This window comes from Neovison vison, chromosome 12, assembly GCF_020171115.1.
Source record: "Neovison vison isolate M4711 chromosome 12, ASM_NN_V1, whole genome shotgun sequence".
NCBI classification, from domain to species: Eukaryota; Metazoa; Chordata; class Mammalia; order Carnivora; family Mustelidae; genus Neogale; species Neogale vison.
Genome location: NC_058102.1, coordinates 120,133,789 through 120,150,584, shown reverse-complemented (window position 1 = coordinate 120,150,584; position 16,796 = coordinate 120,133,789). Strand labels below are relative to the sequence as shown.

Genomic DNA, 16,796 nt, shown 5'->3' with positions numbered 1-16,796 from the left:
TGCTATGGATTGCATGGAGCACACAGGCCAAAGGACCGACAACCACTCAGGTACACATTACAGGGACCACATCTGGCCAAACGATCACCCTCCCGTAACTTCAGATTACTTGTTTTCTGACACTGTGGCAACACGAATGCTTCCCAATGCTTGTTCCTAAGCCACACCCTAGTAAAGCCCCTGGAGAGAAAACCCATTTTCTCAGATACTCTTTCTAATCCTCATGCCATTTTCTTCTGCCAGTAAAGCTGTTGGGCCATTGGGCAGTTCTCCAGGGACATGCAGCAGGCTTGAGGCTGACGGCGAGAAATGCAGACTCACGGTGTCGCGTGGGCAGGAGGGCCAAGGGCAGCAGGCCTCTGCAGAAGAGTGACTCGGAAGCCCCCTGGAGAAGGGTTTGCCTGAGTCCCACGCTGCACTCCATTCCACACACCTACACACCACATGGGGCCAGTTTGCCCGGGACACTGCCCGGTTTGGTAATGAAAGTCCTACATCCCAAGAAACTCTTCAGGCCCAGGCAGCCTGGGCCCTTTGATGACCCCGCCATCACAGGTCTTTGGTTTTTCAGCTTGCCCTGGTCAGAGGGAAGGCTTCCAGCGCCGGCTGGGCCTGGTGGACGCCGTCTCTGGCCATCCCTGTGGCGGCCAGTGTCCCCTGCATGGCAGGCCACCTCTCCTTACCACCCTCCAGGTCCACGGACTCCTTTCCAAAGCCACTTCCCTCTCTGCTCACCCGGGGAACATTCACAGAAGGACCGGGTAAAAATCTGCAGAAAAGACTTCTAGGAGTCGGAGGCCATTTGAAGTGTTAAGATTAGAAATGCGTTTTTAAAAAACAGAGATTAACTCGAAAACTGCATAGCTGAGAGCGGAGCTTTCTGTGTTACCCTCGAGAGAAATGGGAGCCGGGCGGGGAGTTCCCATTGGACAAAATGGCCACTGGTTCCTTGTGGGAGGGAGGCGCTTCGTCTTTGCTGGGCATCTCCTTCACAGCGCGCGGAGCCTCTGAGGTGTAGCTTTAGTCTTGGGAGGAGAACAGGCTTCTTTATTTCTGACTGCTGACAGTGAAGGCCCCTGGGGTCTCCGGACGGCCCCAGGTAGGCTGGAGGGGGGGGGTGCTGGAAAAGGTTTTCTGCAGATTCCATCCCCCCTTACCCCTGCCCAAGGCGTCCCTGGAAACGACACCCCGAGGATCTGCAGAGTTGTCTTCTCAGAGAGCTGCCCCTCCAGGGAAGGGGGGAGAGAGGAGAAATAGAAGTAAAGTGCACTCTTCACCTTGGAGAGAGATTCTTGATCCTCTTACTAGAATTTTAAAAAAGACCTTTACATTCCCCTTGGAGGGGGTGGGGGAAACAACAAAAAACATCTCTTGAAGGTTAACATAAAACTCTACCACGGACAAGCAAAAGATACAGGTCCTGGGACTCAGAAGTATAGATCAGAAGGGAGCATTTCATAAAAGGTAAAAAATAAAACCCTAAATGTGCAATATTTACCGATACTTAAATAATCCAGTTGAAACCTTTTTTTTTTTTTCCTTTTTTTTTTTTGGTCATGAAAGAAAAAAATACAACAGAGACGGTTACCCATACCGAGAAAAGCGGAAACGACGGGGCTTGGGGGAGAGGACGCGGGAGGTCCGTTTCGTCAGAGCTTCTGCAAGATTCTTATGTACAGCACCAGATCCTGTGACGTCAGCTCCCTTTGAGTCAGTACAGTTTGTGAGAAATGAACGCTTCAGAATTGCAGTATAAAATATGGCCATAAAAAACTTCTGTCTTCCAGTCCTGTGCAGGAAGGCGCACCATGCAAGGTGGGATCGCTCTGGAGGGGCTGGGGGCGCCAGAGGCCCCCTTCTCTGGCCCCGCCCCCCAGGGCCCCGCCTCCAGAGCCAGTCACTTGCTTCCGGAGTGCACTGTGGTCACAGTGGTGGGCCTCGGTCTCCGCTCCGCCCCCACTCCAGGGACCCCCGATGAAGAAGAAACGAGACTACAGAGTGTGGACGGTGCCAGACCTGCAGGGGGACAGTGGACACAGGGGGTCAAAGCTCAGAAGAAAATACTCGCTCTCCTTTCCCATAGCAGGGTTTGGGGTGGGGGCCAACTTTTTACACACTTGACTAAATTTTTACCTACCTGTAGGCAAACTCTGGCAATGGGTCCTTAAAATGCTTTCTTCTTGGGCCCAACTCTTCCCTCCCATTCTCATCATCATGATTGTAAGTGTTTTGTAGTTGAAGACCACACGGTTGAGCATCCTCCTAAGATCGGTGCTGCTTACTGAGGGAGCACTTACTATGTACTAGGCTGCAGGCTAGGTGTTGAGCACGTGCTGTCATTATAAGAACTGTTGTCACCACAGCTCCGTGAGTAGAGATGTGAAAAATAAAGAAAGACTGTGATCCCCCATCCACCCTGTTTGTGGGTGGTCTCTACTCCTGGCTAAGATGTATCTGTGACCCAGAGAGATCGTCATGGGATGTCATCTCTTCCTCATATACCAGCAGCCCTGCCCTAGAAAAATACCTCCCAGGCCGTACCACCAAGCTCCACCAAGTGCATATGTCGGCATCAGACAATCCTGATGTCGGATTGCTCCCCTGCAGCTCAGCTCCCAGCAGTGCGTTTGTCTGTGACCTTCACAGGCTCCAAAAGAGGGAGATTCATTATCTGTGGGTCTACCACAGTGTGTGGTTGGGACAAGGGATGCTGATGGAGATTTCTGGGGGAAATTTAAGGGCTCACATTACCAGATAAGATGGAAAGACTATTATAGGCGGAGGGAATGCTTTTCTGAGGGTAATGAGGTAGAAACATGATGCCCAGAGTGAGACCAAATGGAAGGGCTTCATGATCAAGGAGAAGAAGGCCAATGGGCACCATCAAGGCAACTGCTCTGAAGCGGTCAGGAGCCACTGGGATGGCCTACTATTGAATTAAGATAAATACACCAGAGAGTGGTGGGGACAGGGAGAGAGAAACAGACAATTGCAAGCATGTCCCCAGCGATGTGACCGTCCATGCAAAGGTGAAGGACAGTGCAATATTCTTATTATGACTCAGACTGCAAGGCCAATGCACAGCATAAACTTCAGCTCCAAATATCATCATCCTCATCAAAAAACAGATACTAAAAACCAATGACATCAGGCTGTCATGAGTCTCCGCTGTCCCTTCCTCAACCCCTAAGAATGGCACACGATGACAAGCAAACCTCACGGGAAGGAGACAGATGGGACAGTGTCCGGACTTTCATCCACACAGCCACAGCCATGTGGGACTTGAGCCACGGATTTATCACCTCAAACTGGGAATAGCGATACCCCACTGTTGCGTGAACATCCAACAATGGGACATGTAGAAAATAATCTTCTAAATTAAATAAGGTCCCAGGGTTGTTGGGGACATTCAAGGAGATGAGGTATCAAACACCAGGTGTTCACGGACGCCAGTCCCTCCCCCCCCAACCCCAGAGGGGTCCACATGCTGGTTGGAAAGTTCCGTCTTTGGGGCATACGCACAATCTTTTTGGCTGGCCAAGCTGAGGCTGCTGGAAACACCTGCGTTTGAACTGTCCAGGCTGCTGCCAAGATGAAGCTTCCTCATATGCCTCACGACGGCCGTGGCATTGAATGCTTGCTGAAATTTAAGAAAGGGAAAAAGCAGACAAAAGAGTCCGGCTAATTAGAAAAGACTCAGACTGCGTCCGTTCGTTTCTCCTGTTACCCCGAGCATTTGAGATGTCTTAGAACATTCTCACGAAACTTGAGAAAGGAAGCTCATCTTGATCCTTCCTCCAAAACTATGTGAATTTATTGCGTCCCCCACCCCCGCCCTGCGAGATGTATTTTGGAGATTTAAACAAATAGTCTTCTTCTGACATAGTAAACATCTAGAATGAATGTATACCAATTCTCTCCATAATGTTAGAGCAGTGACTTTTAGAATCAAAGTCCTATTATTATAATACAGTATCTTAAATGACAGTCTATGATGACGTTTTAAGGTAGGTTTTATTTTCCTGTTATTGGCGCTCATGTCCTAATGAATAGCATTTCCTCCAAATGAAGTAGGTCAGTAGAATTCATTTCATTTCTGTACAGTCTTTCAGGGTGGAACAGACAGCTCTTAATTTACGCACACTGATCAGAACCTAAGATTTAGGCTTTCCTAAATAGGGTTTCCTCTCCTGTTCTCATATAATTTTAAGAGAAGTCAACTCTTTAAGGTTCCAGCAATGGAAAGGCAGACAACAGCAATTACAGTCTTAAGAAACAGCAACGGAGTAACGAACCAACACTGTTGCTGGGGGATATGAAATCATGTACCTTATCCCTCCCATACCGTAACACCCCTTTGAATCTTAAACCTTATTGGTTAAAATTAGCAAGATTTTTCTGGGGGAGGTTCTGGGGATTTTCATCTAACTCCGGTGATAGCAACCTTTAGAAATAATAAATGCTCCAACAAATAATAATTACTAACAAATATAAAAGAAAAAAAATAATAAATGCTCCAGCAAATAATAATTGCTCCCCAGGGCAATTTTCGTGGGGGTTATTGGGTTCACTGGGATCGAATAAAGCAGGTGACTTACTCTCCATTTGCTTTTTGCGAAGTTCTTCCGGATCTGGGCACTGACAGACTCATGGATGTTTTTGTTGAGGGCTGTGTCCCCAGCGATCCTGAAACAAAGGCAAAGATGCTTCTTTAAGTGTTTCTTGGGTGGGGGGGCAGGGGGTGGTGCTGTGACCTGGGTCCATGCTGGTTTCCCAGGAAAGCATCAGTCCTGTGTCCGTCCCAAGGTTCCCTAAGAGGGTGGCTTGTTGCTGCCCTTCCAGGCACCACTGTGTTCCAAGTCCTGTCCCTCTTCTAGACTCTACACCCTCCAGGGGATTTGTGGACCTTTCTGCCTGGTTCCCACTTCTTCCCTTTTGGCCGCAGTTCCTACAACAGCAGAAGCCATGAGGCAACCTGAATCTGGTTTCCCCTCCTCCTCCCTTCGTCTCCCTGTCCATCAGCCCTCTACCCTGTAGCCCTTCCCCTCAGAGGTCCTGATGAGTTTCCTGCCTGGTCTGACCACCAGATCCCTACCCAGGGCCATCTTCCCAGCTTCTTCCTGCTTGAGGCTCCTTCTTTGTACCCTCTCCAGGCCCGCCGCTCCATGGGCCCACTCACACCCTGGGGCCAAAGCATCCTTCTGGCTCCATTCCAGCAGAAAGAAGCTCAGCCACATTCTCCTTGCCCACACCGGGCGTCCCCCACCTTGTGTGCCCTCAATGAGGGGGTGCCCAGCCTCAGCTGACCCCTGCTTGGCAAATCTTCTTCCCTTGCATTTCCTGGAAAAGTTCTCTAAACACTCAGCTGGGTCGCTGATATCACTAGGCATTAGCTTGTTGTATAGCCTTCTATTAGCAGAGAAGAAGGGGGGTTTGCTCTTCACCTCTGTCCTTAGAAACTACCTAGGAATTACCCCCTCACCCGAGTCCTTTACCACCTTTTCCTGCTTTACCACCTCTCCTTCCCTCCCATCCTCCTGCCACTCTCCCTGGTCTCACACCGCCCTGCCCTCTTCGATTGGCTCAACAATCTCCAGTCTCATCGGTCACCCGGAGGTCACTCGTTTCTTCCCCCACACATTCCTCGCAACCTCAGCACCGTCCCTCCCCTACATTTAACCATCTGGCCTTCTCTCCAGTTTCAGAGGAAACTGTGTTTTGCTCTCATTTCACTTCTGCGCTTAGAACCTTCCCTATCTTCCCTTTCATTTAGCAACTATTAAATTCTAGCTTGGCATCTGATACCTATGAAATAATCATTTGCATTTTAGAGGTTCAGGGGCATATAGATGCCAGGAACACTGACCATCCTTTCTGGCTGGAAGGTGGCTGGTTAGTGAGGAAACCTGTCATCTCCCAGACCCAGATGGCCCTGGACCCAAAAACAGCCCGGACGCCACCCACTGTGACGTCCAGCCATTTGGGGACATGAGGGGAATAAGCTTAGGGCTTACACAGACAAGAAATCCTCCCTGAGTGTAAAAATATGTCCCTACCCACCCAGCCTTTCACTTTAGAATTGAAAACATGGCTGCAGGATTGGACCCTTAGTCTGTGCCAGGCTGGGCCTAGGTCTGGAATGCAGTCCAATTATTCCCAGGTATGAGTGACCCCCGCCCCTCCCAGCATAGACTCTGTCTTTTTCCCAGCAGGGCTGGAAAGACTTAGCAAAGGGGACACCCTGAAATGAACTCAAGAGAACCAGGCTTCCATTTCCAACAACTGCCAGTTGCCTCCTGCCCGCCCCCCCACCCCACACTAGTGAAACAGAATAGTGGGAAAATCCATCCGAAACAAGAGGAACAAGGTTAGGGGACGGCGGACATCTTTATTAAGCTTCTCCTTCTAGATAATTCATGTGACTGTTTCCTCCTGCCCTGTTTTTATTTTTTTTTTAAGATTTTATTATTTATTTGACAGAGAGCGAGAGAGAGAGAGATCACAAGTAGGAGAGAGGCAGGCAGAGAGAGGGGGGGAAGCAGGCTCCCTGCTGATCAGAGAGCCTGATGTGGGGCTCTATCCCAGGACCCTGAGATCATGACCTGAGCTGAAGGCAGATGCATTAGCCCACTGAGCCACCCAGGCATCCCTCCTGCCCCGTTTTTGAAAGCTACATCCTCAGGGCTCCTGGGTGGCTCAGACAGTTGGGTGTCTGCTTTTGGCTCAAGTCAGGATCCTAGGGTCCTGGGATTGAGCCCCGCATCGGGCTCCCTTCTCAGCAGGGTGCCTGTTTCACCCCAGCAGGGTGCCTGGGCCTCCCTGCCCCAATCCCGTTCTCTCGCGTGCACAAATAAATAAATAAAATCTTTTTTAAAAAAAACAAAAAACCATGTCTTCAGAAAAGGGGGCCAATTCCAACTTATCGGTGGCCAGCGCTTTCTTGGAAACGAGCAGGCAGAAGGGGTGGGAGTACGGGGTGTCTCAGGCTGAGGACCGCCGCAGGGCAGAGCCGTGCTCCAAACCAAACAGACCAGCGAGGGGGTCAGGGAGGCTCCCTTCTCTGTGGGTTAGCATGGGCTGAGATGTAAGGAAAATGCAAACTTCTAATTATTTCAGGAATGTTCCGTGCTCACTTCCCTTTGTCTTGGGGCATGCTGCGGCTGGTAAGACCCAGCAGGGCAGACGTGGCCCAGAGGCTCCCATAAGGTCCTCTCCTTGGGGACCTTGGCCTATGACAGCACACAGTCTTCCTCAAATGGACCCCATCACGGAAATGCCTTCTCCGATCCTGAGCCAGGGGGTTCACAATGACGACATATGACACTCGCCATGCTCAGTGCTACCACCTTCAGCGTTATTCATCGACAACTCCGGAGGCATGGAATGTCAGGATCGGAAGAGACTCTGGTTGTACCTCAATGGTCCTAGGAACTGAACAGTGCCTCCGACCCAGGAGAATTTCCTTATAAATCTGTATACGCACACACATTTAAAGCTATGGACACCCACATTCCATTCATGTCTCTTTTGCTTTCCAGCTTTTTTTAATAGTTTATTTTTAAGTATCTCTGTACCCAATAGAGGGCTTGAACTCACAACACAAGATCAAGAGTTGCACGTTCTACTGACTGAGCCAGCCAGGAGCCACACTTTGGTTTCCAGTTTTAACCCCGTGTGAACAATGCAGATAGCATTCACGTAAATGACCCTTCGCGAGGTCTGTCTGGCACTCCTTCTCCACACACAAATCATCAAACTCATCTCTCCCTGCCTTCTGGGTTTTGTGCTTTATACCTCGTCTGCTGTACTTCCACAGCTCTGATTTCACATTTTTCTAGTCACTTGCTTAAGATAGTGTTGGTGATGCCTGTGTGTACCCCAGACAGGGGTTTTCCAGAGCCCTGGGCTGCTTCCTGCTTCCTACAGGTCAACCACAGCTTGGTGGACTGGAGCCCAGAAGAGGGGAGGGGTCTCCGTGAACATGGAGGGGAGGGCTGCAGGTGCCCCCACCCCGGCCTGGCCGACACACGATGTGCCCCCCGGGGTGGAGGGCCCTCTGCCAAGTGTTGCCTGGGGCATGGATGCCTAGGAATCATCACTTTGGTTTCCATGTCGATGTAACTAGAGAGGGAGGTCCAGAACAACCTGAAGCAGACAAACAAACCCCATTGAGGTGCTTCCCTGTAAAGGAGGGATGGGTTCCCATCTGGTCCCCTGCCAGTCCCTCCTCCTTGGCCAGCGGCCAGCAGGCTGGAGCCTCCTTAACCATGCACTGCCACGAAAAGGCAAAGCCTCAAGTGACACAGGCACCAAAAAATCTGGCAAGAGAGGCTGAGGGCCCTTGACACACACACAGCTTTGAAAGGAGCCCTGTCCTGTCCCAAGTGGGTATTTGGGGCCAAGGGATGGTGTCTGTGACTGCCAGAGGCCCTTCTGGTGCCAAGGGGCCTTGATTAAGTTGGAAGAGCAAATGCAGAAGAACAGATATGTTCTCCGGATAGAATCCATGTGCCAAGAACACAGCTTCCAGAACGGGGTGTGGAGAAAGCCATCCTTCCCTGGAATCATGACTACACTCTCTGCCAGCTCTCTGTTGAACCTGTGCTCTTCGCCCAGGAACTTTTACATAAAAGAAACAAGGATATCAGAAATACAGACAGTGGCCAGGGCGGGGGGGCGCCCGCATTTCAATGATGTTTGAGTCAAATGCCTTCATTTTTACCATTTTCTAATATTTGACTTCCTGGAACTTGGGACACGCACGGGAGCAATGATACAGCACTGGCAGAAACCCAGCTCTGGAATAAAGAGGCATCAATTTGTGCAGCTTGCAAGCTACTGAATCCCGAGGGGACCCAGGCAAATGACCCAGAAGTCTCTGTCTCCAACCTGACCTCTTTCCTTGTCTCTAGACTCACTCCGGATCCTCCCTCCTGCTCCTCTCAGTGGAGGCATCTGACCGGCCCATCCTTTCAGCTGGAGCCCTGGCCATAACCTCAGGGCCCCCTGTCCCACCAGTGCCCTGCCCCAAGCTGTGGCCCCTGTCCCTGGCGTGTCCCTTGTGCTCTCCATGTGCCCCATCCTTATGGCTCCAGGCAGGCCCCTCCTCCATCTCTGGGCAGCCCCCCCTCCAGTCTATACCTCCCTGCCAGCCTCCCTTGGCCCAGCACCAGCAATTTGTCTCCATTCTCCCATCCTGCAGCAGGCTAAGCTTTCTGAGATGCAAATCAGATCACCCGCTTAAAACCTGTCAGGGGCCCCCAATGTCCAAAGGGAAAAGTATAAATTGCTTAGTATGACAATTAATTAATGGCAACTTGTACAGATGGGAGAAGATGTATTAGGTACTGGGTCCTCTTCTTATTTGTATGTAATGTCTCATTCCATCCCTGGAAAAGCCCTATAAGGATAAAGACTGCCATTATTTATGATCTCAGTTCGGCACAGAGGCCCCAGGGCTCAGGAGGTCACCCACACAGTAACAAAGGGTGAAGCAGGGAACCAGACTCAAAGCTTGCACTACCCCGAGCTTGCGCCAGAATCTGCTTGTCGTGCCTTCCTTTCCAGTCCCCTCCTGCCTTGCTCCTGTGTCCACTCCCCTGCCCCCAGCAATACTGAGTGCTGTGGCTCCAGGATAGAGACGCGGTTTAGGCCCTGATCGTGGCCCAGGCTGCTCGCCCTGCCAAGAATGCCTCTCCTCCCCCTGACAGCCTGGTGACGGCCTCACAGCGTGGGGCTCACCCCCTCTGGGAAGTCCTCTGCCAGGCCCCTCAGGGAAATGACCCCCCCTTCTTTGGTTTTTCAAAAATGTTTGGTGAAGCAGAGACTAGGCTTTAGCCGGCATGCTTCCTGCCTCCCACAGAGCGAGGCTGGATCCGTGAACACGTCCAAGAAAGTAAGTTGTTTCCCTTCCTTAGAGGTCACTTTCCTCCTCTGTTAGATCACCCCCACAGCCTCATACTTTTAGTCTCATAGATGATAAATACGTGCTGGGACATAAAGTCCAACAGGACAGTCCACACTGCTCTAACATATATCGGGAAGCTGCTGCAGAGTAAATCCTTAAAGGCCCACCCCAAGGAAACAACAGTTTCCACTACCTACAGAAGGGGGTGGATGTTAATTATACTTCCTGCAGGAATCATTTTGCAATATATACACAGGTGAAGTCATGTAGCTCTACACCTTTTTTTTTTTTTTTAAGATTTTATTTATTTGTCAGAGAGAGTGAGCACAGGCAGACAGAATGGCAGGCAGAGGCAGAGGGAGAAGCAGGCTCCCTGCTGAGCAAGGAGCCCGATGTGGGACTCGATCCCAGGACGCTGGGATCATGACCTGAGCCGAAGGCAGCTGCTTAACCAACTGAGCCACTCGGGCATCCCCATCTACACCTTAAACTTACACAGTGTGCGTCAACCACACCTCGACAAAACCGGAAGAAGTCAAGGTCTCCTACAGCCCGGAAGGCCAATTGCTGGTAAAGTAAGAAAAGCTTCACTAACTTTATCATCACATACTTTGACCTATTGTCCAATGTAACTTGTTACAAAATAAAGTATCATTTATTTTAAATTTATTTAAAATATATATGACTGGGCGCCTGGGTGACTCAGTTGCTAAGCAAGTGCCTTCGGCTCAGGTCACAATCTGAGTCCAGGGATCGAGCCCCACCTCAGGCTCCCTGCTCAGCAGAAAGCCTGTTTCTCCCTCTCCTGCTCCCCCCTGCTTCTGTTCCCCCTCTCTCTCTCACTGTCTCCCTCTGCCAAATAAATAAACAAAATCTTAAAATACATACATATATAAGACCAAATCTGCCTCCTTATTCAGAATTATCTTTCCCTCCTCTTCAGCCATTCCTGTCTTCCTTTTACTTCTTACAGGGTGGTGCTGAAGAACATTTATTTTGGAATCAGTTCTGGCCGGAAACAAATGTGGCTTCACCATCACGTAGTGCTTCTGCAGTCTTGGCTCAGGCTAAGTTACTTTCTTTCTAAATCGATTTTCTTATTTCTGAAATGGAGACAAAACCTACCTCACAGGGTTATTATAAAGAAAAAACCTGAGATGATGTTTTAACACAATTAGAACAGAATCTAAAATAATTAGTGCTCTGTGACAGCTGCGGTCATAGATTAAAGTACAACTCTTCCTCGACTTACAATGGAGTTCCGTCCCTTTAATAAACCCATCGTAAGTGGAAACTATCATACGTCGAAAATGCATTCAATACACCAAACCTGTCAAACATAGCTTAGCCTCGTCTACCCTAACCATGCTCAGAACACCCATGGTAGCCTACAGTTGGGCAAAATCATCTAACACAAAGCTCCTTGTATGATCAAGTGTTGAGTAGCTCCTGGAATTTTCTAAATACAGCACTGAAGGTGAAGAACAGAAGGGCTGTATGGGGACAGAATGGGTGTCAGCAATTGGATGTCAACACGTAGTGATTGCATGGCTGATGGGCACTGTGGCTGCCAGCACCCGACCTCACGAGAAGATCATCCCTGGTGCAGCTAGCCCAAGACAAGGTCACAATTTAAAACCGGAAGTACAGTTGCTACTGAATGGGTATAATTTTGGGACCATGGTAAAGTCAAAAAAATCATGAAGTTGGGGACTTCAATGAAACCAGCTCATGGCACTCCCCTGAGTAGGTGCCCTTTGGAAGACCAACCAGCATGTGACGCTCGGGAGGAAATGCTACAGGTGGTGGTGGAACAAACATGGGGCAGTTTCCCAGAGCTCTTTTTAGGGGCATTTCTCCTTCAGTCAAAGGCTGTTTGTTGCCATCATACCACATGTTCTATGGTTCCTGGTCTTTGTTTCCAAATGGATGATCCTGGTGGTTTAATGCGAGCCTAATGAAGCATTTCCTATGTCCCAGACCCTGTGCTAAACCCTTAACAGGCATGATCTCCATGATATCTTACATTAGCTCTGTAAAGTAGGTATCCTTGTTCTCATTTTAAAGATAAGAAAATTGGGGGCGCCTGGTTGGCACAGTTGGGTTCAGACTTAGTAAATGGCTCAAAACAAGGGGGCTTCAAGGACACTGCTGAAAATGTAGTATAGAGTGTCACGAACTATCAGGGAATGCCTCTGGGGTTGAAGACACATGAACTTGAATAAAATTTTCTTTCTTTTTTTTCTCTCTCTCTCTTTTTTTTAGGTAGGCTGGAGCCCAACTTGGGACTTGAATTCATTGACTCTGAAATCACAACCTGAACCAAGATTAAGAGTCAGATGCTTGGGGCGCCTGGGTGGCTCAGTGGGTTAAAGCCTCTGCCTTCAGCTCAGGTCATGATCCCAGGGTCCTGGAATCGAGTCCCGCATCGGGCTCTCTGCTCACCAGGGAGCCTGCTTCCCTTCCTCTCTCTCTCTCTGCCTGCCTCTCTGCCTACTTGTGATCTCTGTCTGTCAAATAAATAAAAATCTTTAAAAAAAAAAAAGAGTCAGATGCTTAATTGACTGAGCCACCCAGGTGTCCCCAAAAGCATTTTAAAAGGAAAAGAATATATAGCCTCAATTCACTTACTTATTGAACGGTAAGCTCAAGGACTAAACTCCCATCTTCATGGCTCCCTGGAGAATTACCTTCAATAAATATGATCCCAACATACTTCCTGTAGAATGAAAAGCCTACAGCTATCTTTTGCACACTGAACTTGTCATCTGTGCATTCAGGAGGCTGTGTCCCGAGGGAAGGGAAGAGTTCAAGTGTAGCCTTGGGGACGGGATGAAAGCCAGTGGTCAGAATGAGATACAGTCCTCCCCCAGTTACAAACAGCTGAGGGGGGTTCAATCCGCGAAGGTGTCAGTGCGCTCGTCCCCATGGGTGACTTTTCTTACCATGGGTGCCGAGCGGCTTGCTCACAAGTGTATCTTTTATTTGGATCTTTCTCCATCAGGTTCCGGATGAAGTCTTTTGCTGTTTAGAAAGAAAGCACAGGGGAATCAGGGTACGGCTGGACGTGTGACAATTGGATGCTGCTGGGTCTTTGGAAAAGGGCATGGAGCATGAAAAACAGCCCAGCCTCACCACTGACCCTATGTTACTTTGAACACAAAAGGTGGGTGGGAACTGGCATTTGGGAGAAAGGGAAGTTGAGACTTGGCACCATGAGAGGGGACAGTGAATGGGGAGGAAGTCATGCCAGGCCTGGGACCCTGGCTGCCCAGCTCAATGCCCTTCCCTTGGCAGTTAGTGACATCTTTGGTTCAGAGATCAAACATCTTTGTCACCATGTGCCTCTCGTTGAGCTCACGGCTGCCTTAAGAAGCTGCTTTGTTGATGTCCTCTCTGCGTGTTAGACACCGCTGAGTCACCAAAATCCCCTTAACTTCTGCTAAGGCCACCAGGTCCTGGGCAGGTTCTGTGGAGACACAGCCTTGAGAAGCCCCCCACAGCCCACTCAGCCACCTGTGATGAGTGGGAAGTCAAGATGCAACAAGATATGCCCCAGCGTGAGGGGGGAGCACTAGGAGGCCCAGACGGGGTAAGACCCGGAAGCGGGATCCTGAGAACATGAGCAACTGGGTCACAGAACCAGAGGCCGACACCTGTGTGCCAGGCCAGAGACCCATGGCTTCACAGTGCCCAGCAGCTCTCTGCCCACAGGACTGGACTCTTAGAGGAGAAGGCGGTGTCCTCCTGAGCTAGGAAATAAAATATTCCCCATGCCACTTTTCCCTGCAAGGCTTGGACAACTGTACTCAGGTCTCAGGTTCTGGAAGACTGAGGAATAAAGCAAGTTGTCTCCAGTGAGGAGAAAATAACAGATAACAAAATGCAGTATTTAAACAGCTCACCGGGAGGGGCAGGACTCTGCCTCGTTTATTATTTTATTTGATCCTCTCTGGTAGGGAGGACTGTTGTTAACATCCAGATCTTGAGGCTCGAGGACTTGTCAGTCTACCTGAGCCTTGGTTTTGACCTTTATCCCTGAGGAGGAAATGGTGAATGTTTCTGGGGACGTTTCAATGTGGCACAGAAAGTGATTGAGACGTGGGTGCTGGAGTGAGGGGCTGGGTTCAAATCCCAGCTTGGCCACTTACTAGCTGTGTGGCTTCTGTCAAGGTATATTGACACTGAGGGGGCCTCAGTTTCCTTACCTGTCCAATAGCGATAATAGTAATAGCCATCTGATAGGTTGTCCTGAGGACTGAGTGAATTAGCATGTGTGCAGACCTTATGGTGGTCGGCACACAGTAAGAACTCAATAAATGTTAGCCAACATTGTTTCAGTCCTGGAGCCCCCAGATCGGGGTATGGCTAAGAATAGTGGAGGGGTCAGTCCCGTCCCTCAGCGTAGCTCTGGTCAGATGTCCCACACCTGCCTTCCGCTTTGCAAGTCAAGTCCAAGTACATAGCTCAAGGAACTTCCTTGGGAGCCTCAGGACCAGCCTGAAACCCCCAGGTCAGTCAAGGTCAAGAGGTCTGGATATGAGGGTCCCGCCCCTGGGGAGCCGAGAGACCTACCAGAGTCGGAGATGTCATCCCAGTAGGGGGAGTCGAACTCATATTCTGCCTTGAGGATCTGTTCGAAGAGCTTGGAATCATTTTCATCATAAAAAGGAGGGTAGCCACAGAGCCTGGAAGACAAGACAGTGTGAGGATCTGTAATGGCTGTCTATCTGCTGTGCTCACTGGACATTCGACCTGGAAGGGAAGAGCTGTCTTCACCAAGTGAAGAAAACTGCACTGTGTGTGTTGCAAATACAACCTGAGCAAAGAAATCACGCCTCCTAGGGGCAGAGATGGCATAGAACTAAAGCTGTCGTTAGACAAATCACAAAAAGGAGATGACCTAAAGCAAACACAAACCCAAGCCCACCTTTCTTTCCACGTTATTGATCAGATCCCATACACTCCCAAACCGACCCCTACACCTTCTGTGTGTACAAACTACTGACCTTATCGTCTGTAATGTTGTCCCCAATAGTGGATGGGTTGGTAACCAAAGTTGCTACAAGTTGCCCTAAAATACACATTATCAACCAACCATGCCTAAATTGGGTGTTAGGACGGTTACAATTTGGGCCATTAATATACAATAAATATAAAAGCAGAACACGCATCATAATACTATCACCCCTTTGCCAGTGAACACTTTCAAGGTCAACTTTTGGAAGATTGTATTGCGATGCTGGAGAAAGTAACATGGAGTTCTAGGGGTATGGACAACCATCTGACCAACATAACGGGAGGAGATATTTTCCTTAAATGGCCCCAATACAATTTATTCCACAAGACTCTGGGTTCTTACTTCATTTCTGCTTTCTGCTCTGATGTCACCTGTACCCATTGTAGGTCACTGGTACATGTTCCAGACCAAGATTTCCTCATTTGAACGAGGAGGCCACACTAGGAAATTGCTAATATTCTTTCTGGCTTGAACACACTGTGGCTCTATGATCCCCTCTTTCAGTTTGTTTGCATGGCTATGAAACCTTGGGAGGGATCTAGTACATGCTGAGGGCCCTGTGGGGCAGGGCATCCGAGAAGGGGTAAGATTTAGGCTGTAGCTCTAAGAGACGGGCAGAGCAGAGGCAAGCCTGCATTTTTCTGCAAGACCCGGTGCAAAGCTGCATCATGTGGAACATGGTTCTGGGCCCACAGTAGCCCAGAGGGCAGCCCCACCATGGGAATTCTGTCCCCAAAAGAGCTCTGAATATCCCCAGAGCACCAAACTTTGTTCAAAACACAGCTCCAGCCTAGAGACGTGTCGAATGAGAATGCATGAACGGGAATCCACAGGCCTGTGAAGGATGAGGCGGCTGGCAAATAGGAAACCCAATAAAGGTTCAAAACGCAGACTTGGCACATTCATTCTTCAGCTGCTCCTGCTGTGACACTTGGCGTCACCGGTCATGCTGTCCAGGGAGAAGGTTGATGACATTTTTAAAGGTTATGAGACATTGTGCGGGCCGATAAGATTCAAAATCATCTATTCCCACAAGGTTGGTTTAGGGGCTAAGTGCCTGGAAAATTTCATTTTTTAAAGATTTGCTGCTTTTGGCAAGATGAATATGAGCCCAGTGCTTCTGAAACCACTGAGGGCACATTTTACTGCCCAGGAAACCTTGGAGCCAGGAGATGGATATGTAAATGTTTCCCATAATGAGGATTTGGGCTCAATGAAATGTGCATATTAGGAAAAGCAGACAGAGCAAAATGTTAGTTCGTCTTGGAAAATAACTAAATTTTAGATATGTGAGGTTTTTGTTTATTAACAACTGAATGTGTTTTATTTTATAGTTTGGCTTTCTTTTCAAGGGGAAAAAAATCTTTAAGGAAATTCCAAGAAAGATGTATTCTTCCTGTGCCAATTTCCTTAATGTATATCCCAATTTCTTCTGGTTTTTCAGCTCTGCTGGAAGGGGGATAGGATACTGTTTATGTGGCTACATGGAGGACAGGAGAAAAGGACATGGATCTAGCCTGGAGATTAAGTTAACGTTAGGAAAGAGGATTTTAAAATGAGGATTGGAAAAGAAGAGAAAGGCAATTAAAAGACGCAGAATCTTCCCGGGATCTAGAAATTTCACAGAGCTCCCTGGACAGGCTATTCCTTTAGTAGGAAAACAAACAACTTTGAGCTATTTATCAAGTGGAAACTCTATGTTCTTATTTTACATATCAAACCATTTAAATAATGTACAAATGATCTCACCAAGTATACCCAAAGGTGATAAAGCCACTCTCAACTGTTCTAGATCTAAAAGTCTGTGGTTCAGAACAACAACTCAACTAGCCAACCTAATGACTCAGGGTTGCACCCAATTATAGGCAA

The 16,796-nt window shown here is 48.9% G+C and overlaps 1 protein-coding gene across 1 annotated transcript in view; it reads right to left on the bottom strand.

The window, feature by feature from the left end:
- Positions 1-1,278: 1,278 nt before the first annotated feature.
- CAMK1D (calcium/calmodulin dependent protein kinase ID) overlaps positions 1,279-16,796 on the bottom strand; it is a 429,737-nt gene continuing 414,219 nt past the window's right edge. Inside the window, exons 7-11 of the mRNA XM_044229189.1 lie at positions 14,483-14,595; positions 12,853-12,931; positions 4,599-4,686; positions 3,523-3,640; positions 1,279-2,016 (exon numbers count right to left, since the gene is read on the bottom strand). Of these exons, the coding sequence (XP_044085124.1) occupies positions 1,898-2,016; positions 3,523-3,640; positions 4,599-4,686; positions 12,853-12,931; positions 14,483-14,595 (517 nt within the window). The 3' untranslated portion in view covers positions 1,279-1,897. The remainder of the gene's footprint in view (positions 2,017-3,522; positions 3,641-4,598; positions 4,687-12,852; positions 12,932-14,482; positions 14,596-16,796) is intronic.